The sequence below is a fragment of the Amaranthus tricolor genome, chromosome 5 (assembly GCF_026212465.1).
Source record: "Amaranthus tricolor cultivar Red isolate AtriRed21 chromosome 5, ASM2621246v1, whole genome shotgun sequence".
Classification (NCBI taxonomy): Eukaryota; Viridiplantae; Streptophyta; class Magnoliopsida; order Caryophyllales; family Amaranthaceae; genus Amaranthus; species Amaranthus tricolor.
In genome coordinates, this window is record NC_080051.1 from 26,860,748 (window position 1) to 26,888,212 (window position 27,465).

Genomic DNA, 27,465 nt, shown 5'->3' on the forward strand with positions numbered 1-27,465 from the left:
GCATAAATATATATTTAATAATTAAATGTTTATATATTTGTTATATTTATATATTTATGATTATATATATATAATTATAATTTTTCATAACATGTACGATTATAACGTGTACAAGTACATTTGTTACTTTGCGCTTTAGATGGCGCTGCAATGGGTCGGCCCACAAGCCACACAAGGTCCATACTATAATAAAATATAAAATCTTATGATCATAAACATAATCGATGTGTAGTAGACAATTATTCTATAGTTTAAGAGCTTTGAGACTTGAAACAATCCCATATAGGACTATATATATACTATAACTTCATCAATTCTCAGTCAAATTGGGATAATAAGGAATGCCATAAGACGGAAGCCATTCGCCACCAGAAATCAAATTCTCAACAGTAAATTTACTTGCATCGCTAGCGTTGGTTATAACTCTATAACCTGGCCAAGAAACACGAGCACTCGTGTTAGATCCAGGACCTCGGTTCATGTATTCCCCATAAAACAATGTGTTTAATGCAAAATCGCCGTCCCATTCTAACCAACCGGCAGGATCAACAACATCATCAATATTTGACAGCATAAAAACCGTTCTGGAATACTCCTTCCACGGCCTTCCAAGGTACGTTTTGTAAGCAGTTTTGTTAGCCGCAAGATCAGCTGCAGCCGTAACTTTGCAGTTCAAGATGGAGATTCCGGTATTTTGATTAGGATCTTCTCGGCCTTGAGCTGTGTAGATGTTTTTTTGTCTCGGAAGAGGCTCTCGAGCATACAAGTTACAGTTTTGCAATACAACAGCTGCGTTACCAAATACGAAGTCTATTGTGCCGTAAATGTCACATTCTCTATAAAATTGGCGCAAGGAATGGGGGTATAATGTGTCTTGGTAGCCGAGAAAGCTGCATTGATAGAAGGCGGAAAGATCTGAATTGCTTCGTAGAGCTACTGCTTGGTGTTTTGTTGGGCCTGCCGTGTTTTCTACTGTTATGCCTTTGGCTATGAACCCAGGTCCTACAACAGCTGCTCATAATAAACAGGAGATAAATTATTCGTATGTATTTGCACAAATAATAGTAATATGTATCATTCAATGTGTTCAACTCATGAATAGGAATTAGTGGTGAAAATTTAGGTAAGTTTTAGAGTTTTTAGTTAATCGGAGTTTTTCTATGGTATGTTTGAGAACGTCGATTTCATTTGAAAATTTTAAATTGGCTTAAATTTGGTGTTTGACTAATAAATCAAAAACACTATTATTTTTCGTCACCTTTTTCATTGTGTTGTCACCTTTTTTCCATACATTGAATTTTACTCATCTTTTCCGAAACTTTCTAAACGCATTTATTTCTTTAATAAATCTCACAAACTGAACACTTATTTAATGTAAATGCAACATAAGAATTTTCATTTTGATTAACAAAAAGCAAAGACGATATAAATTTAAAATGTCAATTTATTTATTCTTTTTGCATCAATTGAATAAATGAAAATATAATAATTTCGTATACATTGATGTGAAAGCAACATAGACGAAAATCTGAAATGCTAATCGATTTAAATTTGATTTCTTTCTTTTACTTAAAACTCAGCTTCCAAAGTCGGCTGTGTTAATAGCGATATTCTTGGAGATTTGATATGAAAATTATTTTTTTGTCAAATTTTAAAAAATTTTTATTTTAGAAAGTTTATTTATTTTTCAAAATTTCTACTATGAATGTATGTGAATTGTAAAGTATGATTGAAGTCAGGGCCTTTTAATCGCATGTACATACAGGCCCTGTTAATCCACTAATATTAAAATTGGGCCCTCAAGAAAATGAAAATAATGGGTGGCCCAAGGAGAAAGAGGACATGTGAAAGGCCGAGTTGGAGATGGTCATGAGTTTATACTACTTTTTGGTTTATACGAGCTTAGAATAATATCTTATAATACAAATTATTCTATTCTCATAGTGAGATGTGATTTATGTACGAATTATATAACTCAACTAATATAATTTATAGAAATGTAAATTTTTTAATTTGAGGTTGTGTCAGGAATATAGCATTTTTTTATTGATCTTCTAAATCGAGTTAACTATTAAAGTGATATGAAATTAAATGAATTAGTTTAGTAGTAGGATATAAAAAGAATCTAAGTCTCAATACGTTTTCATTTTATTTTTTTAAATTCAGATCTACTAGGTTCTCTTGAAATTAGATTCAAAACCCAAAAAAATAACAAATCTACAAGGTTCTTGTTAAGTTTATGAAAATACAATTGTAATTACTTTTGTACACTCTCCTCGTAATTTCCTATTGATATGAATTGCCGCATTCTTTTTCATCTCAAATTCTAATTATAATTGTTTTTATACACCGAATACAATGATGATAACTAATTTCAGAATACTCAACAATAACGTTTTGAAGTCTCTTTTAATTATCCTTCTTTTCTCTCTCCTCTCTATCTCGTCATTTCATAGTAAGTTTTACTACTAAACTACCAAATTTTAATGATAAGAAGTTCATTTGACCCTTTATAAATTACAATGTTAGTAATTCAATTTAAATTGCCAAGTAATACAATAATCACAAATTCTTGTATGAGGCGGTCTCGTCGTGAGACGGTCTCATATAAAACGAATTATATAATGATTAATTTTTTTGTATTTTATATATTTGAAATAAAATACAAATAAAAAGCTTAGTCACTTATTAGTTTAATTTTTATTTTACTTCTTTAAAGCTTTTATTTTATAAAGTAGAATACTAATAAATCATTAAGTCACGTGATGGTTGTTTTATATAGCGTTATGTGACTTAGCGATTTATATTAAAAAAATATATATAGTATCCAAATTTCATTGTATAAACACATACTTCCTTTGTCCTATTAGAATTGAAACAAGGAGAAAATAAGAGTTTTTTTTAAAAAAAAGTGAATAACATTAATAAATGTAGAACTCATTTGCTCTTTTGAGGTTTGGTGAGTGTAAATGTGAAGATTTTATTTTATTTTTTGGATTTTTCCAATTTAGCATTTAGTAATGACTCATATAGTCCTATGTTCATTATGAGTGTGTCGCATATACTATTTTAACTTGTGACTTGTGAATACTAGTAAAAATTATTAAGTAATGTGAATCGATCATGCTTAGCACATAACATATTGTCACTTTAAAATAATATTTTTATTTTACACAATAAAATAATTAAAATTTAAAAGATTTATTTAAGGGAATTTAGAAGAATGTATGTATGTTAAACATTTCATGTATTGGTAATTAAGTTTTTAATTTTTGATGAATTGACTAATAATTTTTGAACAAATGAATTGACTAATAAGTTTATATTAGGATCCGAAAAAAATGAAAATGAAAAACAAATAAAAACATAAAGTATGTAATAAAGATTATAAGTATGAGGAGTGTAATTTGCACATATTTTCTAGCTGTGTTAAACTTAAATGATAATTTTTATTAGGGATTACCAGCTTATTTATTCCAGAAATTCGTTAGAATTAGTGCACTACATATTATTAACGTTTTCTAATTATAGTTGTGATTGATAGGTATACATATTAACGTTACATTATTACATATATTCAACGTTGCATGTTATAATTATGGTTACCAGTGTCCAATAAGCTAATTTTACAATCCATTTATTCATCATAAGTATTTTATTTACTTTGTTAATTCTATTTATTATACTTATTTAATTCTTAATATATTTAATTATGTATAATTAAAAATTATAAAAGTTGATATTAATAAACTTACATTAAAACGAATCAAATAAGATCACACATGACTATGTTTTAACTTATAGATTAACAATAAAATATAATTTAAAAATGATAGGTGTATAGTGTCCTAACTGCTCGTTTGGTTAATGGTATTAAATGGTGGTAATAGGAATGATTTATAATGTAAAATTTCATCAAAAATTTTATATCATTCCCACGGTAATGAAACTTTGATCCCAAGAAAGTTTTTTTGTTTACAAGTTTTCATTACCACTTAATATCACATCTCGTAATGGTAATGTAATGGAATAAATTTTATTAAGAAAATAAGATGATTGGAGTTGGAAAAGCATGGTCATCAAGATAGCCAAAAGATTTTTAACTAAAATTACACTAACTTATCATTCTCATTATCACTGTTTAATATTTCTTATTAAACGGGCCGTAGAAAGAAATAGGACACCTAAGATAAATAAAAGGGGGTATTCTCATTATGAGATGAGCAAGCGTTGCATCTACATTTATGGTCTAAAAAGCTCGTATGTATGAAGGTATGCATGATAAAGTGTATAAACATATTTTAAATCCTTAACAATTACAGTCCGCTACCATGAGCTTAAACTAATGATAAAGATGTTATCTTTGAAATTTAATTGACATTTAATTCAAGGAAAATGATATATATACAACCCTGAGAGTTGTATATAAGATGTATAATCTTATATTTTATTTATGTAATTTAATATAATCTTTGCTTTAAAGATATTAAAGTTTACCTATACTTTATTACTATAGCATTTATTTTTTTCTTAGGAAGTAAAAATAATTATATAAAATGTTAATTATTTTCCAATTTCTAAATTATATTCTTTTAAAAAGTTAAAATTATTGATGGTAAATAAAATTTGTTAATTTTTATGTACAACCCTTATGTAAATATCATAACCCTTAATTAAATGAAAATTTTGAACGGAAGAATGTTTTTCTTGCATAGCTTCTCCATTCAAATTAGCGAAAAAGTCTAGTATGGACATAATCCACACTAATATTAGTGTGGACCAATATTTACACTACTCTCCACTCCACTCTTATACTTTTACACATCACGACAATCCACTCTATTTTACTGTACTTTTATACTCTTACACTTTACTCCACTACACTCTTAATTAATAGGAATAAATATCTTGAATATACTTCTCTCGATTTAATTTAAGTTCAAGATAATTTAAAATAAAAAAAATAAAATTGCATGATTAAAAACTTACCAAGAGTAGCAGACCTGAAAGTAGTATACCCATCAACAACATTCCTATTAGCCTTAATAATAGTCTTCCCAATTCCATCTCCTAAAAACATAATATTACTTTTCAGCCTTTCCACTTCCACATTCTCAAAATAAACTCCACTTTTTATGTATATCACAAACCGGGTCCGACTCCTATTCGGAGCTGCCGACACTGCCTCTTCGATACTACTAAAATTACCCGACCCGTCTTTCGCCACCACTAAATCCACCGGAATACTACTCCCATTCCCGGCTGCCGATGGGGGCGCTGATTGTAACAGCCGCCTATCCTTCCTCTTCATCCAACCCGGAAACCCGACCCGATCCAATCCATTTACATCTTCTAAATCATCATCATTATTTGATAAACTCCCATGATTTTTATTTTTACAATGGTTGGTCCCACTTATTTTCTTTAAAATTGCTAATGAGTTGCTAACATGTTGGGAAATGTGAAACAACCCATTTTGGATAAACTTCCTTAAAGTCCGACTCGACCCGCCCGCAAACCCTTCAAGACAGGTATACTGATTTGTCATGGCTGCACTCAAATAAGTACCAATGTCGGTGAAATTACGGGTCGGGCCACACTGACCCGCTAAATCATCAAGAACAGTTTCAAGCTCATCTATAGTATCACCCAAAAGCTCCAAGCAATCTTTAACAGCATAATGTTGTAAACGGGTCAAACTATGCCGGTTTCCGGATTCAATATCGGATACATTGTGTTCAGAAGCCCGAACTTCGGCTTCGGTGACTCGGATGATGTCTTGCAAGATTTCAGTTAGGGATTTTTTGTGAAAATGGGGAATGGAGGAGATGGTGGAGATGCAAAGGTCAGGGTAAAGTGTGCCATCACAATGGGATTCTGCTAATTGGAGATGGTTTTGGGTATGGATATGGTGAGATTTTGTAGAGGTTTCGAATGTGGGTTTTGGTATAAGTAAAATTATGATGAAGGTTATTGAAGTTGGTATTAATATTTTAATTAGCTTGGTTTTTGTTGTTACGTTCATTTTGTTTTGGTGTTCTTTTAACTTATTTTAATGGTTTTTTATTTGGAGGTTTGAGTAGAAGGATGATTGAATGTTATGGAAACTGAACGGTTTGTATATAAGCACTCTAAGATAAGATTACTATTTACTATACTTAAAAAAAAATTACTATTTAATAGAGTATTACTGAAAGTCTCAGATTTGATTTTTTTTTTATATAGTTTTAAATTGGATTAAATAATTTAATTAATTAATTTTTTTTTATCAATCTAAATAATTAAAGCATTCACTTTGACCCAACTAAATTAATTAAAATAAGAAAAAATTACCTATAATAATCCATTTTTTTATGATTTTCCTACAATAATTCCTCGTATTGATAACCATGAATAATTCCAAATTTTTGAGGTATTTGTTTAGAGTAAACTCGGTTAATGCGATAACCTGTTATAGTAGGCAATTTACCAAAAAAGTAAACTGAAAATTAATCTAAAATTAGAGAAAAAATTTTAAAATTTACATAAAACGTTCTAAAATGATAAAAATCAAATTATTTTTTAACATTTTTTATATATTTTTTTAATATTTTATTTTACTTTATTTTTATAGAAAAAAAAACTTGCTATTGACACTTTTTCAAATACTAAATCGTTATTTTTTTTTAGTATTGGCTCCTTCTATGTACTTTTCTCACTGTGAAATGATTATATGCAAGAGTTACTTCTAGTAATAAATGTGTATTTATTTATATGATTGATATGTTTTGTAGTAGAAAGTACAAAGTACAAAGTTTAAAATTAATTTATCAAAACTACTTATTGGAATGAATTAGTTTAACTATATTTCACATGACTATATCCTGTGTTAAAGATTATAATTCAATTAACAAGGTCAAAGTAACATCTATAAATAATGTAAAAGAAAGTGTTTTAAGTATAAAGAAATTGCGGCTTTGTTTATTTTAGAATAAGAAATTTTTAAAATTTATTAAGACTATAAATTACAATAAGTGTATTATATAATCTTTAGTGTTGTAACTAAAGTTGATTTAAACTGCAAACTCTATTAAATCAGACTTTAAAATAAAATTTAGTAGTTCGATTTAGTTTCTTGTAAAAAGATTGTATACATACGTGTCGTGTCGTCTTTGGCTACTAAAAAGATGAGGCCTATACACGGCTTATGTCCATGTACCATCATATCGGTTTAATAATTTTTATTTATCTTTGATTTTGTTACTTCAAAGTAAGGCAAAAAATAGCTGTATGCATAAATATATTTTTAATAATTAAATGTTTATATATTTTTTATATTTATATATTTATGATTATATATATATAATTATAATTTTTCATAACATGTACGATTATAACGTGTACAAGCATATTTGTTACTTTGTGCTTTAGATGGCGCTGCAATGGGTCGGCCCACAAGCCACACAAGGTCGATACTATATTTAGAAAAAGTTGAGCGAAAAAATAAAAAAAATTAAGCAAATAAGCGAAATTCTAAACTTTTCCCAAAAGTAAGCGTCCAAACCCCAAAGCTGTGCTTTGGAGCTGTTCGCAGTTACTAACTGCGAACAGGTCAAAAAAAGACAAAATAGCTGTTCGCAGTTACTAACTGCGAATAGAAATTTTTTTTTTTTTTTTATTTTTTTTTTTTCTGTTCGCAGTTAGTAACTGCGAACAGCTATTTTGTCTTTTTGCTGTTCGCAGTCTAACTGGGAACAGCTATTTTGTGTTTTTTGAGCTGTTCGCAGTTACTAACTGCGAACAGCTCTTTTGTCTTTTAGCTGTTCGCAGTTAGTAACTGCGAACAGCTCCAAAGCACAGCTTTGGGGTTTGGACGCTTACTTTTGGGAAAAGTTTAGAATTTCGCTTATTTGCTTAATTTTTTTTATTTTTTCGCTCAACTTTTTCTAAAATTCAATTGTATGATCATAAACATAATCAATGTGTAGTACACAATTATTCTATAGTTTAAGAGCTTTTAGACTTGAAACAATCCCATATAGGACTATATATATACTATAACTTCATCGATTCTTAGTCAAATTAAGATAATAAGTAATGTCATAAGGCGGAAGCCATTCGCCACCAGAAATCAAATTTTCGACAGTAAAATTACTTGCATCGCTAGCATTGGCTATAACTCTAAAACTTGCCCAAGAAACACGAGCACTCGTGTTAGATCCGGGACCTCGGTTCATGTATTCCCCATAAAACAATGTGTTTAATGCAAAATCGTCGTCCCATTCTAACCAACCGGCAGGATCAACAACATCATCAATATTTGACAGCATAAAAACCGTCCTGGAATACTCCTTCCACGGCCTTCCAAGGTACGTTTTGTGAGCAGTTTTGTTAGCCGCAAGATTAGCTGCAGGCGCAACTTTGCAGTTCAAGATGGAGATTCCGGTATTTTGGTTAGGATCTTGTCGGCCTTGAGCTGTGTAGATGTTTTTTTTGGTTCGGAAGAGGCTCTTGAGCATACAAGTTATAGTTTTGCAATACAACAGCTGCGTTACCAAATATGAAGTCTATTGTGCCGTAAATGTCACATTCTTTATAAAATTGGCGCAAGGAATGGGGGTATAATGTGCCTTGGTAGCCGACAAAGCTACATTGGTAGAAGAGGGAAAGATCTGAACCGCTTCGTAGAGCTACTGGTTGGTGTTTTGTTGGGTTTGCCGAGTTATCTACTGTTATGCCGTTGGCTATGAACTCGGGTCCTACAACAGCTGCTCATAATAAGCAGGAGATAAATTATTCGTATGTATTTGCACAAATAATAGTAATATGTATCATTCAATGTGTTCAACTCATGAATAGGAATTAGTGGTGAAAATTTAGGTAAATTTTAGAGTTTTTAGTTAATCGGAATTTTTTTATGGTATGTTTGAGAACGTCGATTTCATTTGAAAATTTTAAATTGGCTTAAATTTGGCGTTTGACTAATAAATCAATAACACTATTATTTTTCGTCACCTTTTTCATTGTGTTGTCACCTTTTTTCCATACATTGAATTTTACTCATCTTTTCTGAAACTTTCTAAACGCATTTATTTCTCTAATAAATATCACAAACTGAACGTTTATTTAATGTAAATGCAACATATGAATTTTCATTTTGATTAACAAAAAGCAAAGAAGATATAAATTTAAAATATCAATCTATTTATGTCTTCTGCATCAATTGAATAAATGAAAATATAATAATTTCATATACATTGATGTGAAAGCAAAATGGACAAAAATCTGAAATGCTAATCGATTTGTCAAATTTTAAAAAAAATTTATTTTAGAAAGTTTATTTATTTCAAAATTTGAAAATTTCTACTATGAATGCATGTGAATTGTAAAGTATCATTGAAGTCAGGGCCGTTTAATCGCATTTACATACAGGCCCTGTTAATCCACTAATATTAAAATTGGGCCCTCAAGAAAATGAAAATACTGGGTGGCCCAAGGAGAAAGAGGACATGTGAAAGGCCAAGTTGTAGATGGTCATGACTTTATACTACTTTTTTGGTTTATAAGAGCTTACAATTATATTTTATAATACGAATTATTGTACTCTCATAGTGAGATGTGATTTATGTACGAATTATATAACGCAATTAATATAATTTATAGAAATGTAAATTTTTTAATTTGAGGCGGTGTCAAGAAAATAGCATTTTTTTATTGATCTTTTAAATCGAGTCAACTATTAAAGTGATCTGAAATGAAATGAATTAGGTTAGTAGTAGGATATGAAAAGAATCTAAGTCTCAATATGTTGTACTTAAGCACAAACCTATTTTATTTTTTTAATTCAGATCTACTAGGTTCTCTTGAAATTAGATTCAAAACCTATTAAAGTGATAAATAATGTTAATTCAGTGAATGTAGTCATTATTAAAATTTACATTTAGTAAGTGTTTGTACAACTCATTTGCTCTTTTGAGGTTTCGTGAGTGTAAATGTGAAGATTTTATTTTATTTTTTGATTTTTCCAAATTAGTATTTAGTAATGACTCATATAGTACTATGTTCACTATGAGTGTGTCGCATATACTATTTTAACTTGTGACTTGTGAATACTAGTAAAAATTATTAAGCAATGTGAATCGATCATGCTTAGCACATAACATATTGTCACTTTAAAATAATATTTTTATTTTGCACAATAAAATAATTAAAATTTAAAAGATTTATTTAAGAGAATTTAGAAGAATGTATGTATGTTAAACATTTCATGTGTTGGTAAGTAAGTTTTTAATTTTTGATGAATTGACTAATAATTTTTGAACAAATTTTTTAGTGATAGTGAGCACATAAGAAGAGTGATATTAAAAGTTTGAGTCAAGTTTTAACTATGCAACTGATGAACTAAGTTCTCAAGAATTTACACCTAATAAAAAATAAATTTATCCTTAACATATTAAACTAAAGAAAAATTTATAATTTTATAAATGGTGTTTTACATCCTACGTGATAATTATTATTGGTAAGTTGAAGTCAAAATCTTTTATAACTCTAAGTCTTAGACAAATGCATGTTTATCTAAAGTTAAGAATGATGCTAATAGGCGGATGCCGACGGAGCCGTCTTGGAAAATTTAGGGGCCCTGTGCAAAACTTTTATTTTGCATTTTATTTATATTAAATATATTTAATTTATTAGTAAACTTAACATATATTTTTTTTATTAACTTTTTCATATACAAAAAAAAAAGAAATCCTACGCAATCGATTTCCTCGCATACCCTCAAGGACCCCTTATCAGAACAACCCAATCAAATCAAAAATTAGAACAAATATAAGTGCTTACAAAAGACAATTATTAACATTCCTATGGACATTGGATTATGGTATACAATTCATCTCGTGGTAGGGATGGCAACGGGTCGGATCCGGGTCGGGTCCAGGTGGACCCGGATCCGTTTTCAAGAGCAGGATCCAGATCCGGACCCGAATCCGCGGGTCCAATTTCACAAGACCCAGATCCGGATCCGTGGGTACTGCGGATCCAGTACCGGATCCGGGTCCAAAACGGGTCCAGTTTTAATTTTTTTTTTTTTAAATATGTTTAGATTGCAATTATAAGCGATATTTAATAGACTAATGTTAATAATATATATAATTTCACAATGAATCACCATAAAATACATTATACAACTTAAAATTGTCTTCAAAATATCCAACAAACACATTCAAAATAACTTCGTCAATCATTCATGTTCTTAAATCTTAATCATCCAATGTTCCCAATTTGTCAAAATTCTTCAACACTAACATCATCAATATCCTACAAACCAAAAAAAAATTAATTAATAGATGCAATTTATAAAAATTTAAAAATTACAATATAAGATTATAAATTTATAACGCAAAATAAATACCATATCAAGATTGTCCAATATTTCCACATCCTCACCATCTTCGTTGATAGTTAAACAAGCATAAGTTCCTTCAAAATTAACTTCAATAACGAAAAATGTAATTACATTAGTTAGTAAAATATGGACTAAATGTGCAAATTAGTATAAAATTACCTTTGACATCATCGACCATCCAATTTTGCAAGCACATCAAAGCCTCCACTGTTTGAGAATGAAGCCTAGACCGGTGAGCGCTTACTACCCTTCCACCCGTGCTAAATGCACTTTCCGAAGCAACCGATGAAACAGGAATTGCAAGAATGTCTTTGGCAATTTTTCTTAAAGTTGGGTAGGTTTGGTCTATCTTCCACCATGCAAGTATATTAAAATCATTTTTCTCCGGCAAAGTACGACTCTCTAAGTATTGATCAATTTCACTTTTAATGGGCACATAATCAATTTTTTGTCTCTTAGTCCTAGCGAAATCATCCTCATCACCAAGATCCTCAAGTTGTGTCTCCACTGGAGAACTTTCATTCACATTACATTGACTTTTCAATTCTTTTAGGAGTAGACATCCAAAATGCAACACAATCTCGAACTTTGCAAATAGCAGAATCAATGACATCTAAACCATCTTTCACAATCAAGTTAAGAATGTGAGCACTACACCTCATATGCAAAAAATCTCCACTCAACATTAAAGAACTACTTTCTAATTTATCCATCAAGACATTCATCATTGCATCATTTGTGGTAGCATTATCAACAACAATAGAAGAGATTTTATTTTCCAAGGTGAATTGGGAAAAACAATCCAATAATATCTTGGCAAGAACCCCTTTGTTATGTGGGTATGGAACATAACAAAACCTAAACAAAATTCACACACCAACATGGATTCAAAATTAAATAAAATTCACATAACTTGGCAATGAAATTTAAATGAAAGGAAAATAAATTACCTTAGGGTTCTATTATGTAAAACCCATTCTTCATCAATGAAATGTGACGTCACAGCCATATAACCTTTTTTTTGAGTAGAGGCGGTCCACATGTCAGTTGTTATTGCAATTCTACCCTCATTACGCTCAAGCAAGACTTTAAGAGAGCTCCTCTCGGTGTTGTACGTTTTTATCACATCATTTTTCAATGTGTTTCTCGAAATCATCTTAAAGTTGTCATTTAAACTCCTCACAAAGTTTCTAAAACCTATGTGGTCAACCATTGATAAAGGATACTCATGCATTACCACCATTTTCATCAATTCTTTCCTTGATACTTCTTGATCAAAAACCACTTTCTTTGGCTTTTCATTAACTGCTAAGTAAGTAGATCCATCGATTTCTCTTTTCACTTTTAATTGTGATTGATTAGATGCAAGGTTTAAATGTCTACTTGAACATGTTTTTTTAGCATGTTTAAGAAGATGTGAAGTTCCACTACTCCCTTTGTAGGAAAGTATTTTCTTACAAGTCTTACATTTTGCCATTTGTACACCATTTACATGTACAAGATCAAAATAAGTCCATGCTTCTGAAGTTAATTTCTTACTTTTAGCACTATTTTGTTCAGTAGATTCATTCTGAACATCATCATTACCCTCAAATTCCCCATATGATTCATGAATATGATGCTCAATAGGTTGACTAGAAGCACCATCAATTCCATCATTTTGATTATCCATTTGCTCAACTCAACAATACACTGTGATAAATTTACTAGTCATCATCAATCACTAAACTCAAATACATCAACAAAAATCAAAATTTACCATTGAACTCAACATAAATCAACATAAATCAAGCACCAAACTCAAATACATCAACATTAATCAACCACTAAACACAATTAAACTCAAATACATCAACATTAATCAACCACTAAACACAACTAAACTCAAATACATCAACATAAATCAAAATTTACCATTGAACTCCACATAAATCAACATAAATCAAGCACCAAACTTAAATAAATCAACCACTAAACTCAACATTAGACATATATCTACTATTCAACATAAATCAAAAGTAATGTAGGAAAAAAAAAAAAAAAAAACTAGGTTTTGAATTTCGAAACCTGCTGGGCGTAGAGTGTCTCGATGTAGGCTGAGCTGAGTGTCTGGATTCGAGGGTCGATGCAGATTGCAGAGCAGAGGGAGCGAGGGAGACTTGAAGTCTGGAGAGGATGGCTGCTGGCCTGCTGCGGCTGTGCGGCACTTGAGAAGAAGAGATTAGAGAACGTAGGGTTCTTAACTTGAAGTCTGGAGAGGATGACTTGCAGTGCTGCCTGCCGCGGTTCAAAAGAGTATTGATATTGAATAATGAATTAATGATATTGATATTAAAAAAAAAAAAATTTAAAAAAACGGATCCTTTAGATCCGCGGGTCCGGATCTGGGTATTTTTCCCAGACCCGGACCCGGACCCGTGAAATTAAACAAGACCCGTATCCGACCCGGATCCGACGGGTCTATATTTTTAGGACCCAGATCCGTAAAAACGGATACGGATCCACGGATCCGGGTCGGGTCCAGTACCCATTGCCATCCCTGTCTCGTGGTATCTAACCCTTCCGCCCATCATTGACATTTGACACAACACTCGCAACAGCTAAAGGGCACAGTGGTGAGAATTGGAAGTTTGTTGCAACATTAAAAAAATAAAAAATAAATAAAATAAATAAATCTTGAATCTTAGACCAATTTATAATTTTTCGTTTTGAAATGTACGTGTTAAATAGAATTTACAAATTTTAGTGTTAAATTTTAACTATAATATTGATATCTCATCAATCTATATAACAAAAATATATTTATGTGAAATCTTGATAATTTCGTCTCAATATATATTTTTTAAATATAACCTTTTTTCAATTTTTGAAACCTAATAATTAAAATTATTTAATTTTAAAGTTTATATTAGGTTCCGAAAAAAATAAAAAGGAAAAACAAATAAAAACATAAAGTATGTAGTATAGATTATAAGTTTGAGGAGTGTAATTTGCACATATTTTCTAGCTGTGTTAAACTTAAATGATAATTTTTATTAGGGATTACCAGCTTATTTATTCCAGAAATTCGTTAGAATTAGTGCACTACATATTATTAACGTTTTCTAATTATAGTTGTGATTGATAGGTATACATATTAACGTTACATTATTACATATATTCAACGTTGCATGTTATAATTATGGTTACCAGTGTCCAATAAGCTAATTTTACAATCCATTTATTCATCATAAGTATTTTATTTACTTTGTTAATTCTATTTATTATACTTATTTAATTCTTAATATATTTAATTATGTATAATTAAAAATTATAAAAGTTGATATTAATAAACTTACATTAAAACGAATCAAATAAGATCACACATGACTATGTTTTAACTTATAGATTAACAATAAAATACAATTTAAAAATGATAGGTGTATAGTGTCCTAAAGGCTCGTTTGGTTAATGGTATTAAATGGTGGTAATAGAAATGATTTATAGTGTAAAATTTCATCAAAAATTTTATATCATTCCCACGGTAATGAAACTTTGATCCCAAAAAAGTTTTTTTGTTTACAAATTTCCATTACCACTTAATATCACATCTCGTAATGGTAATGTAATGGAATGAATTTTATGAAGAAAATAAGATGATTAGAGTTGGAAAAGCATGGTCATCAAGATAGCCAAAAGATTTTTAACTAAAATTACACTAACTTATCATTCTCATTATTACTGTTTAATATTTCTTATTAAACAGGCTGTAAAAAGAAATAAGACACCTAAGATAAATAGAAGGGGGTATTCACTAAGCGTATAATGCCTTTGTCATATTTATCAACCAAACGTCCAATTTGTCGGTAGACACCGGCATATGCAAAAGATAAAAGTAAAGTTAAACGTGAGCACTCAAGTCAGTTTCGACATTACCCTGAATATAATCCAAGCTCTCTCATCTATTTAAACATGCAACATAGTATTTATCTAAATCTTATCTAATAATATTAATCGTTTAAGCTTATTATTTATTATGATTGATGTGTAAAAAAAATATACTTAATTAAGTGAAATTTTGTTTAAATCATATAACCGTATATTTTTTCATCATATTGATTTTCAATAACTTTTAATTACGCATAACTAATATTAGAATAATCAAAATAATATATTATTTGAATTACACAAAAAGTCAAATACAATGAGTATAATAAACGGAGAAAATATGCGTCTAAGGTTTTTGCCAAGTTGTTACAATTAATTAAATTTCAAGGAGTGTTTATTTTGGGGTAAATATTCATCGATGGTGTATAAATATATTTTGGACTTTAATAATCATCTTATACTTTTAGTTGAGTTAGTTTTTTTTATATATAAAACTAGAGGTGATCATAAGTGGCCCGGCCCGGCCCGAAAAATTGAGGGTTTGGGTGCCAAAATATGGCCCGATGGGCGGTTTTGGGCAGACAATAAGTGGCCCGATTTTTTTGGGACGGGTTTGGGATTTGCTTTTGGCCCGCGGGCTGGCCCGGCCCGGCCCGAAATGAGGTTTTTTTTTATATTTCTTACATAGTTTCAAGTTCTTCAATTTTGTTTTTGCCCTTAATTTGTGTGATTTTTAGTAGGAAATTGCATTATATATGCTTAATGTCTGTAACTGTGTATGTATTGATTTGTCTGGCAGTTTTGGAATGCTATTTGTGTGAAATTTCAGTATGTAATTACTATGTATGTATTAATTTATTAGTTAATGCTATTTGGAATGCTATTAGCAGTTTTGAAATTGCATTATTTTGATTATTTTGTATTTGTTTATTTTAATGACTTTTAATTTGTGTTTTAAATTATGTATAATATGTAACAAATGTATTTGTGTATTTCAATTATTTGTAATTTGTGTTTTAAATTATCTATAAATAATATAAAATATAAGCCCGCATAGTACGGGTTTGGGCAGGAAGTTTTCGGCCCGCGATTTGGCCCGGCCCGCAACAATGGGCTGCTTTTTTGCACTCGACCCGGCCCGGGCCGTTGTTTGATCAGGTCTATATAAAACCAACTATTCAAATCTCATATATCCCTCATTTAAAGTGAAAAATTAATTAGTACACGTAAATGTATGAGTTGAGCAAGCGTTGCATCTACATTTATGGTCTAAAAAGCTCGTATGTAAGAAGGTGTGCATGATAAAGTGTATAAAAATTAATTAGTACACGTAAATTATTTTTCAATTTCTAAATTAGATTCTTTTAAAAAGTTAAAATTATTGATCGTAAATAAAATTTGTTAATTTTTATGTACAACCTTTATGTAAATATCATAAACCTTAATTAAATGAAAATTTTGAATGGAAGAATGTTTTTCTGGCATAGATTCTCCCTTGAAATTAGCGAAAAAGTCTAGTATGGACACATAATCCACACTAATATTAGTGTGGACCAACATTTACACTACTCTCCACTCCACTCTTATACTTTTACACATCACGACACTCCACTCTATTCTACTGTACTTTTATACTCTTACACTTTACTCCACTACACTCTTAAAAAATTTTAAAATTTTAAAAATGTCAAATTAAAATTAAATAAATTTAAAATTAAAAAAATTAAAAAAATTAAAAATTAAAATTAAAAGAAATAAAATTAAATTATTATTTTCAAAAAGTTTTTTCCAGTTACTTTAGAATATATAATAAAGAGTGAGAGAATGAAGAAAGTAGGAATAGAAATGTTAAAACTTGGTCCACACAAAAAATTAGCTGAGAATTAATTAGCTCGAAATTAATTTTGCTCTATTCTTTCACTTTCAACATTTTTATTTTCCATTATTCTTTCACTTTCAACATTTTTATTTTCCATCATACTAATTAATTGATTGAATTGACTACTTTATATTTTCAACAAAAGAATAATTATATAAAAATAACAAAAGCTTATTTTCATTCTCATGTGAAGTAAAATAATGTTTAGTCTACTGTTTTCTCTTTTTATTATATAGAAAGTAATCCAATTGTCCATTAGCTTACTAAATAAGTCCCTACTGTCTAGTATTTGTAATGAGTTGTGGTTTGACTAATTCTGATTCATCTTATTCTTCCTAAATAATATTCTCATTTACATAGTTAATTATTAAATATAATTAATAGGAATAAATATTTTGAATATACCTCTCTCGATTTAATTTAAGTTCAAGATAATTTAAAATTAAAAAAAATAAAATTGCATGATTAAAAACTTACCAAGAGTAGCAGTCCTGAAAGTAGTAAACCCATCAACAAAATTCCTATTAGCCTTAATAATAGTTCCAATTCCATCTCCTAAAAACATAATACTTCCTCCTATTTACCTTAGGATTCTCATTTGACTTTTTACGAATTTTAAGAAGAGTCAAAAGTGGGACCCTAAGGGTAGGAAATAGAGTGGTATTATGGGTTTTTTATGTAAGGAATGAAAATTAATATGAATAATGGAGGGTATAATTGAAAATAGGATAAAGTTAATAAGGACATAAAAGTCAAAAATCCGTGCAAAAAATAGAAATGGAACAATTAAGGTGACTTGACTATAAAAAGAAATGGGACACATAAGTCTAATAAGAGGGAGTATTACTTCTCTTCTTTTCCACTTCCACATTCTCAAAATAAGCTCCACTTTTTATGTATATCACAAACCGGGTCCGACTCTTATTCGGAGCTGCCGATACTGCTTCTTGGATACTACTAAAATTACCCGACCCGTCTTCCGCCACCACTAAATCCACCCGGATACTACTCCCATTCCCGGCTGCCGATGGGGGCGCTGATTGTAACAGCCGCCTATCCATCCTCTTCATCCAAACCGGAAACCCGACCCGATCCAATCCATTTACATCTTCTAAATCATCATCATTATTTGATAAACTCCCATGATTTTTATTTTTACAATGGTTGGTCCCACTTATTTTCTTTAAAATTGCTAATGAGTTGCTGACATGGTGGGAAATGTGAAACAACCCATTTTGGATAAACTTCCTTAAAGTCCGACTCGACCCGACCGCAAACCCGTCAAGACAGGTATACTGAACTGTCAGGGCTGCACTCAAATAAGTAGCAATGTCGGTGAAATTACGGGTCGGGCCACACTGACCCGCTAATTGATCAAGAACAGTTTCAAGCTCATCTATAGTATCACCCAAAAGCTCCAAGCAATCTTTAACAGCATATGTTGTAAACGGGTCAAACTATGCCGTTTTCCGGATTCAATACCGGATACATTGTGGGCAAAAGCCCGAACTTCGGATTCGGTGACTCCGATGATGTAATGCAAGATTTCAGTTAGAGATTTTTTGTGAAAATGGGGAATGGAGGAGATGGTGGAGATGCAAAGGTCAGGGTAAAGTGTGCGGTAGGGATGGCAATGGGTCGGACTCGGCTCGGATTATACATATTCCGACTTTGCTCCGGATTTTAGTCGAACTTTTTTTTTCAGTCCACCTCCACTCGGAGTCGGATTATGCATATTCTAAGTTTGCCCCGACTCGGACTCTCAGACCTCCAACGGAGTCGGATTATTATCAAACTTTATCGTTGTGATATTGTACTAATGATTTAAAGCATACGAAGTTAACAAAATATATTTTTCAAATACAATTTAACAAAAAAAATATGTACTTTGAATTTTGAATTCAAGTTTAACATGAGAAATATTCCTAATACTACAATTTAACAAAATTTTCTCGCATTTTAATTTGGCGTATTTTATTTATCTTGATCTGATTTGTCGTATTTTGATTGATTGATCTAAATAAAAATATCAAGTAATTTTTTAAAATCGAAAATTACAATTAATATTAGAGACAGCTTGAATTAGTCACGTCTAGAGTTTTAAAGGAAAAAAAAAAAACAAAATTTAGGGTTAAAAGTCAAATTCAATTAGTAATGCAAGATTTCAGTTAGGTATTTTTTGTGAAAATGGGGAATGGAGGAGATGGTGGAGATGCAAAGGTCAGGTTAAAGTGTGCCATACTGCCATCACAATGGGATTCTGTTAATTGGAGATGGTTTTGGATATGGATATGGGTCTGGGTATGGATATGGTGAGATTTTGTAGAGGTTTTGAATGTGGGTTTTGGTATAAGTAAAATTATGATGAAGGTTATTGAAGTTGGTATTAATATTTTAATTAGCTTGGTTTTTGTTGTTACGTTCATTTTGTTTTGGTGTTCTTTTAACTTATTTTAATGGTTTTTTATTTGGAGGTTTGAGTAGAAGGATGATTGAATGTTATGGAAACTGAACGGTTTGTATATAAGCACTAGGCGCATCAAACAGATTAGGTTGGGTTATTTTTAGGTTCGGATCATATATAAATGGGTTAATAGACCCTTAACCTAAACCTGACCTGTTTAATTTAATGGGTCAGAAATTAAAACCCCGACCTGATCTGTAGCAGGTCAGGTCAACCTGCTAAATACCCATTTAACCAGCTCTTTTTTTGTTTGATTTTATTCGGTTTTTTCAGGTCATTGAATCCATATATTTCAGGTCATTTGATCCATATATATATTTCACGTCATTTGATCCATATATATATTTCACGTCACGTGACCCATTTTTTCAAAATTTAAAAATTAAACTCATAAACATTCACATTTCATAATAAACATGCTTCAAAGTTCTTGAATAGCAAAATCAAGATCAGAACAAAATCAGAACATTAAAGAATAGCAAAATCAGAACAAAACCCAAAACAAGACATAGCAAAATGTCGAAATGGGTTTGTTCTTATCAAGATAAAAAAAAACAAAACCCAGAACAAAACATACAAGCAAAATCAAATCCAAAAGAAAATCGAAGAACTACAACAAACTGAAAAACAACAACAAACGAAAAAATCAAAGAAAATAGAAGAACAAGAGAGACAAAAACTAAAATAACATACCTAGAAATATAAGAACAAGAGAGTAGTGGGTTAGGGACTTAGGGTTCTTATGAAAATGTCGAAATGGGGGAATGAACAGGGATGGGGAAATGCCGAAATGGGTTTTACTTTTATGAAAATAGAATGACTAATGAGTAATCAGTAAAGTGTAAAGAATTAAATATGAAGTTTTAGGTTAAATATTAATGAGTTAATATCAGATAATATGGGTCGACCTGACCTGATTGACCCATTTAATAAATGGGTTAAATATTTTTTATTCGGGTTTAAATATTCAACCTGAAGCTAACCCATTTAATAAACAGATCAGGTCGGATTGACCTATTTAATTAACTGGGTCAAAAATCTAAACCCAAACCCGCTAATTTCGGGTCGGTTTCAGATCAGGTTAGCAGGTCGGGTCAGCTTTTGCCAACCCTAATAAGCACTCTAAGATAAGACTAACTATACTAAAAAAAAAAAAAATTACTATTTAATAGAGTATTACTCAAAGTCTCAGATTTGATATTTTTTTTCATTTTTTATTTTTTATTTTTTTTAGTTTTAAATTGGATTAAATAATTTGATTAATAAATTTTTTTTATCAATCTAAATACTTAAAAAATTTTTTTATAGCAAGTCATCTAATTAATGGGTTTATTATAAGAAAACACCCCTTAAATTTGGGATTATTCTTGGTTAATCAATAGGTGTGATTATTTAGAAAAATTATAAAAATGTTTGGTTATTCTAAATAATTTTTCCTTAAAATAAACTCAAAAAACTATTTAACTAAAACATCAACTTTTATACTTAATGTGTAATTTAAAATTATTAAACCAGGCGATATAAATATTCAAATTGACACTTTTTCAAATACTAAATCGTTATTTTTTTTTTGAATATTGGCTCCTTCTATTTGCTTTTTTCACCGTGAAATGATCATATGCAAGAGTCACTTCTAGTTATAAATGTATATTTATTTAAATGATTGATATGTTTTGTAGTAGAAAGTATAAAGTACAAAGTTTAAAATTAATTTATCAAAACTACTTATTGGAATAAATTAGTTTAACTATATTTCACATGTGACATGACTATATCCTGTATTAAACATTATAATTCAATTAACAAGGTCAAAGTAACATCTATGAATAATGTAAAAGTTAAAGTGTTTTAAGTATAAAGAAATTGCGGCCTTATTTATTTTAGAATAAGAAAATTTTTTAAATGTATTAAGACTATAAATTACAATAAGTGTATTATATAATCTTTAGTGTTGTAACTAAAGTTGATTTAAACTGCAAACTCTATTAGATCAGACTTTAAAATAAAATTTAGTAATTCGGTTTAGTTTCTTGTAAAAAGATTATATACATACGTGTCATGTCGTCTTTGGCTACTAAAAAGATGAGGCCTATACGGCTATACACGACTTATGTCCATGTACCATCATATCGGTCCAATAATTTTTATTTATCTTTGATTTTGTTACTTCAAAGTAAGACAAAAAAATACCTGTATGCATAAATATATATTTAATAATTAAATGTTTATATATTTATTATATTTATATATTTATGATTATATATATATAATTATAATTTTCATAAAATGTACGATTATAACGTGTACAAGTACATTTGTTACTTTGCGCTTTAGATGGCGCTGCAATGGGTCGGCCCACAAGCCCCACAAGGTCCATCTCTCTAATTTATGGGTTGTGTCTAACAAAGTTTCAAGTCAAATTTGTGCGAGCCCAATCTAGAATCAACAGAGTGTCTTGTGTGAGACCGTCTCATTATCAAACGGTTCCATTTAAGCATTCTAATTAATGTCTTTTTTAAAAAAATAATTAAATAAATGAAAAACAGTTTTATTTTAAACTAAATATTTGGTTAGCCCATATTAAGTTGTTTCACAATAAGACGATCTTAATGAAAAAATTCTCATTCTAATAAATTCTTTTGAGAGCTAATCTTACGAAAGAACATTTCTCGAAACAAAAAGTTTATGTTTTAACAATTTGTATTATTGAACAATTTAATCTATTTATGAAATGGTCTTACAGTGAAATCATAACATACAGAAATTTTTATTTTAATGAACTTAAAATATAAGTACTTATATTTAATATGGTGTTTGAATCATATATATATATATATATATATATATATATATATATATATATATATATATATATATATATATACATATATATATATATACATATATATATATATACATATATATATATATATACATATACATATATATATATATATACATATATATATATATATATATATATACATATATATATATATATACATATATATATATATATGTATATATATATATGTATATATATACATATATATATATATGTATATAATATATATATATATATATATATATATATATATATATATATATATATATATATATATATATATGTATATATATATATGTATATAATATATATATATATATATATATATATATATGTATATATATATATATGTATGTATATATATGTATATATATATATATATGTATGTATATATATATATATGTATGTATATATATATATATATATATATATATATGTATGTATATGTATATATATATATATGTATGTATATGTATACATATGTATATATATATATATATATATATATATATATATATATATATATATATATATATATATATATGTGTGTGTGTGTGTGTGTGTGTGTGTATATATATATATATATGTGTGTGTGTGTGAGTGTGTATATATATATATATATGTGTATATATATATATGTGTATATATATATATTTATACATATATATGCCACGTATAATAATATCAAAGTCATTTCTAAATACAATTTTCTCGCCATTATATACTACTTCATTCATATTCTAATTTAATAAAGTAAATATTTCTATACAAGGATTACTTCTCTTTTTGTTTATACAACTGAATATGAAAGGGTTTATTTAATTACTATCAATTGATCATAAACCAAATTGTAACAGTAATAATAATTTACTTCAATTGAAAGCAAAATTTAGTAACATATTTAGTGCACACCAAAAGAATATGAAGCGCTTCTTTTAAGGATGAAAATAATTTACAACTTTGATATACACGAAGATGCAACGAATGAATGAGATGCTCCAAAATCAAATAAAACATATGCCGGTTTGTTGTTGACCAAGAACGTACCCGTCACAACTCCTGGTGTAACCTCGGCTTCATCTCTCTTGAGAGCCATAAGCTTTCCTGTAACCTTGGTGCCACTGACTGGTGCACCAATAGATGATCTGGAAGAGCCTCCCATAGCAGACCCCTGACTCTGCGAACCATGCCCAAGAGATGCTTGCGGTCGACCTTGCCGTCTATCCTGAGCCACAATAGCCTGACTACCAGTCGGTCTCTGCGCTGAACCTTGAGAAGTCCTCATCAATCCTTGCTCTCGTAAAAACGTAAAGCAGTCAGCCCTTTTGTGCCCTTTCTTCCCACAACGGTAACTTTCTATGACTCTGCTACCCTGGGGTGTACTCAATGTCGATTTCCCAAAACTAGATCGGTGGTCCCGGTGTGACTGAGTAGGTGCTTAATATCTCCGACTCCCAACACTTTATAATATCTCATGGGTATCCTCCCTACGTCACTTCAACCCTTGAGTGGTTTTCCGCTCATCCCATAGGCATTCAGCCTCACATGCATCATGGTACACATCTCTAACATGTTCGTGCCCCAAATTCCTCATACGTTCCCGGATATCCAGATTCAATCCTGATAAGAACCTCTGAGCTCTAAATCTCTCCCCAATCTTCATGTCGTCCACGTACTTAGCTAATTCCATAAATCGAATGTAATACTGGTGAACGGTCTGGGTTCCCTGCGTAAGACGAGAATACTCATCGAACATCTTCCGCTGATGATGTAGAGGGAAAAACTCTTCACGGAGTGCTGACACAAACAAGCTCCAAGGAAGAGGAAATATTGTAGAAGGATGCTTCGATGTAATGGCGGAAGAAACTGGTAAAAGAGCGTCTCTATGGGTGACCCACCAAGTATCGGCGTCTACCCTCATATCCTCGTGAGTTTTCAGTATCGCGAATATATTCTCCATCTCTCGAATCCAATCGTTTAGTCTAGTAGGAGGACCCTTACCGTCATACTTCCTAGGGGCCGACCTCTGAATACCCTCTGCCTGTGACGCCCCTAGATCGTGCCCAGAACTACCCTTTGAAGAACCATCGTTAAGAGTTTGAAGCACTTGCTGTTGCAGAAGCAAGTTTTGTTGCTGCTATGTGTAAAACATCTTAAGCATAGTCTCAAACTGTTCGACTGTGATAGCAGCCGGAACGACAGGTGTAGAGGTCTCGGTAGGTTCAGATCGCGCATGAGATACCTCACGTGACGTGACCGTACGCTCGGAGTCATGGGAGTTCCCAGATTCTACTCTATCCCCTTGACTCTCGGGTCATGGCATATGATACTCATCCATTTCTGCACGTGCACAAACAAATAAAGATCTTACGTTTTAACAGCAATACATAACTATGAAGATACATACAAACATGAACGATACTTGAATAAAACGTCCGCTTCACGTTACCCCATCAACTAACTTCTACCCAAATCTCTATTGTCACACCTAATGTCTTTTCTCCTTATCACATTGATCCTATAACTCTATTACCCATCCAAAGGTCCTCAATTCACGTTTCGACTCTGATACCAACTGTAACAACCCGACTTACCGTTGACTGGGTAAACAGGGTCATCACTGGGTTCGTTTCCCAAGAAACTGAAATCACTGAATGAGAAATCTATAATTCCTAAATGCTCAGCTCAATTTACATCCTTGGAATCTCTATTCTCCTCCACTAATCCGTTATTCCCGACTGGTCCCGATCTGTAGGCAAGCTAAAAGTTGGAAACAACAGATGGTCAGATTAAACTGAATGAGAAGTAACAATCCAAAACAAAAAACACAGTAATTTAAATCATAGGTTTAAAAGCAACATCAGTTCCCTAGATCTATGTGCGCACAGGGAGTCTAGTTGAGAGGAACATCCATAGCTCTAAGGCTATGTCACTCTCGGGTGAAGCTAGTCAATATCTGAATGACAATTCGCTTCAAAAACTGGGAGTAGGAAATAATGTACCTCAACTTCGTCAATGACCAGCTCGCAAGCCCGATCCATTGACATATCTCAATATCAGCATAAGCATTCACAACAATATTTGTCTCAACAATTTTCAAATCAAAGAGTTTTAATAAAAAGTTTATTTTCAAGAAAGTAGTCTGGCCAGACCCTTTAAGGGACTGCTACTACTCACAAAAAAGAACGCTTCAATAGGCTAAGTTTGGTACTCCGCGATCACTAGAAGGGCTCCTCGATAATGTCGCCTCCTGAAGCATAACAAATATAGCATCACAACAAAGCATACGATTCTACAATTAGGTTCATATAGCTCATTGCATCTCATCCTAATAATGCATCTTAGTTCCACCTTCTATTCTAATATTTCTCATTTCAGCGATTGAGCAAGTCCTAACTCCAACCCTCAATATCATCAAAATTATTAACCTTGCTTTAGTCTAGCTTATATTCTTGTAAAGATTATATGTCTCCACAATTTTCTTGTATTCTAATTCAAACACTTCCATTTTATCTAAACTCAAAACCAAGAAACTGAACAAGATTTACAAACTATCCAAAAGCAAAATTCAGCTACTTTATCCATTCAACTAATAATTTCCGCACAACCCTAGATACTCTCAAGAACAACCAATCATACATAACAAAGGGTTATGTCCAACACTTACATTTACCCAACTATTTGCTTAATAACAACAAGATTTATCCACATTAGTAGTTTCACAAGAGTCTCCTAATATTCAAGAACATCAAATTTCCATAATCTTTCTACATCTAACATCTAACAATATTCTAATCTTTGTAAATTACGTACTAATCAATAATTCCAACAAATTGTTTTAATATTCCACAACCTACCATTTATACATTATAAAACCCAAATTACATATAATTTTAGAATTCTTCCTCAAAACTCCTCAATTACAATCTCTTATAAACACATATCAATCATCACATAACTCACTAAAATCACATTTTCCATGAATTTCCAATCTAACGACTCTTCTACTAACTCATACACATTCCAAGATTCATCAACATTTAGGCTTCATACATGGTTAAGAATTAAACAAGTGAAAGTATGCCAATGGAACTAATTTCTATATGAATAAGAGTATGATTATTAAAGAAAAAAACAATGAAAGAATTCAAGAAGGACTACCTTCTGTTTGCAGCAGCAAGAAACGAAGAAAATTTCAGATTCAACACTTTGTTTTCGACTTGGATTTGATGTTCAATCAACAAGACCAAAACTCACTCAATCTTCCCCAAATCGACAGAATTCAAGTCTAGGGACGAAGTTTTCGGCTCCTTCTACGCTTATGGTGGTTCGAAATTAGAGAAAAGGTAATGAGATTGCTGAAATAATGTGTCAAAATCAAAGAAGGAATCGAGTAAATTATACCTGATTAGCTTTAGTTCGTTACTTTTTCAAAAAAAACAAGCGAAGGACTTCGTTTCTTGAAGAATCAGGAGCAAAATCAGATGAATAACGACATTGTTGCTTCGAAATTAGATGAAGGTTATGGTGTTAGGGCTGTGATTTCCTTCGAAGGTCAAAGACAAGGAAGATGACGGCCATTGTTGTTCTTCTTGCGAGATCAAAGTCAAGGATTCAGAGAGAGAAAGAATACGAGGAAGAAGAAATCAGAGAAAGAAAGAATTTGAGGAAGAAGAAATCAGAGAAAGACATTACTGATTTTTCCTTTGGGTTCCCACGAGTGAGAGGGAGAAAGATTTAATATATATTTATTTATTTTATTTTTATTTTTATTATATTATGTATATGTAGGGTCATTCTCGTACTTACAATTCTTTTAAATTCACTCGTCTTAATTATTAATTTCCCAAATGTTACAATGTTTAATATTAAAAATATTGCACTATTTACTTATCATCCTTATAATTAGTTTTTAATCTATAAGTTAAAACATAGTAAGGGTGGATCTGTTTGTTTCGTTTCAATGCAAAAATTATTAATATTAAATTATTTTACTCTATTCAATATACAAAATATTATTCAAT

The 27,465-nt window shown here is 30.6% G+C and overlaps 1 protein-coding gene and 1 pseudogene across 1 annotated transcript; both read right to left on the reverse strand.

Annotated features, from left to right (window-relative positions):
- Positions 1-60: 60 nt before the first annotated feature.
- Positions 61-6,097, reverse strand: LOC130813987 (pectinesterase-like). Its single transcript, XM_057679949.1, has 2 exons — positions 4,990-6,097; positions 61-1,011 (listed from the first exon to the last, which is right to left on the reverse strand). The coding sequence occupies exons 1-2, from the start codon at positions 6,023-6,025 to the stop codon at positions 311-313; spliced, it is 1,737 nt and encodes a 578-aa protein (XP_057535932.1). The 5' UTR covers positions 6,026-6,097; the 3' UTR covers positions 61-310.
- A 1,945-nt stretch (positions 6,098-8,042) lies between these two features.
- On the reverse strand, positions 8,043-26,939 carry LOC130813625 (pectinesterase 2-like; annotated as a pseudogene).
- Positions 26,940-27,465: the final 526 nt, after the last annotated feature.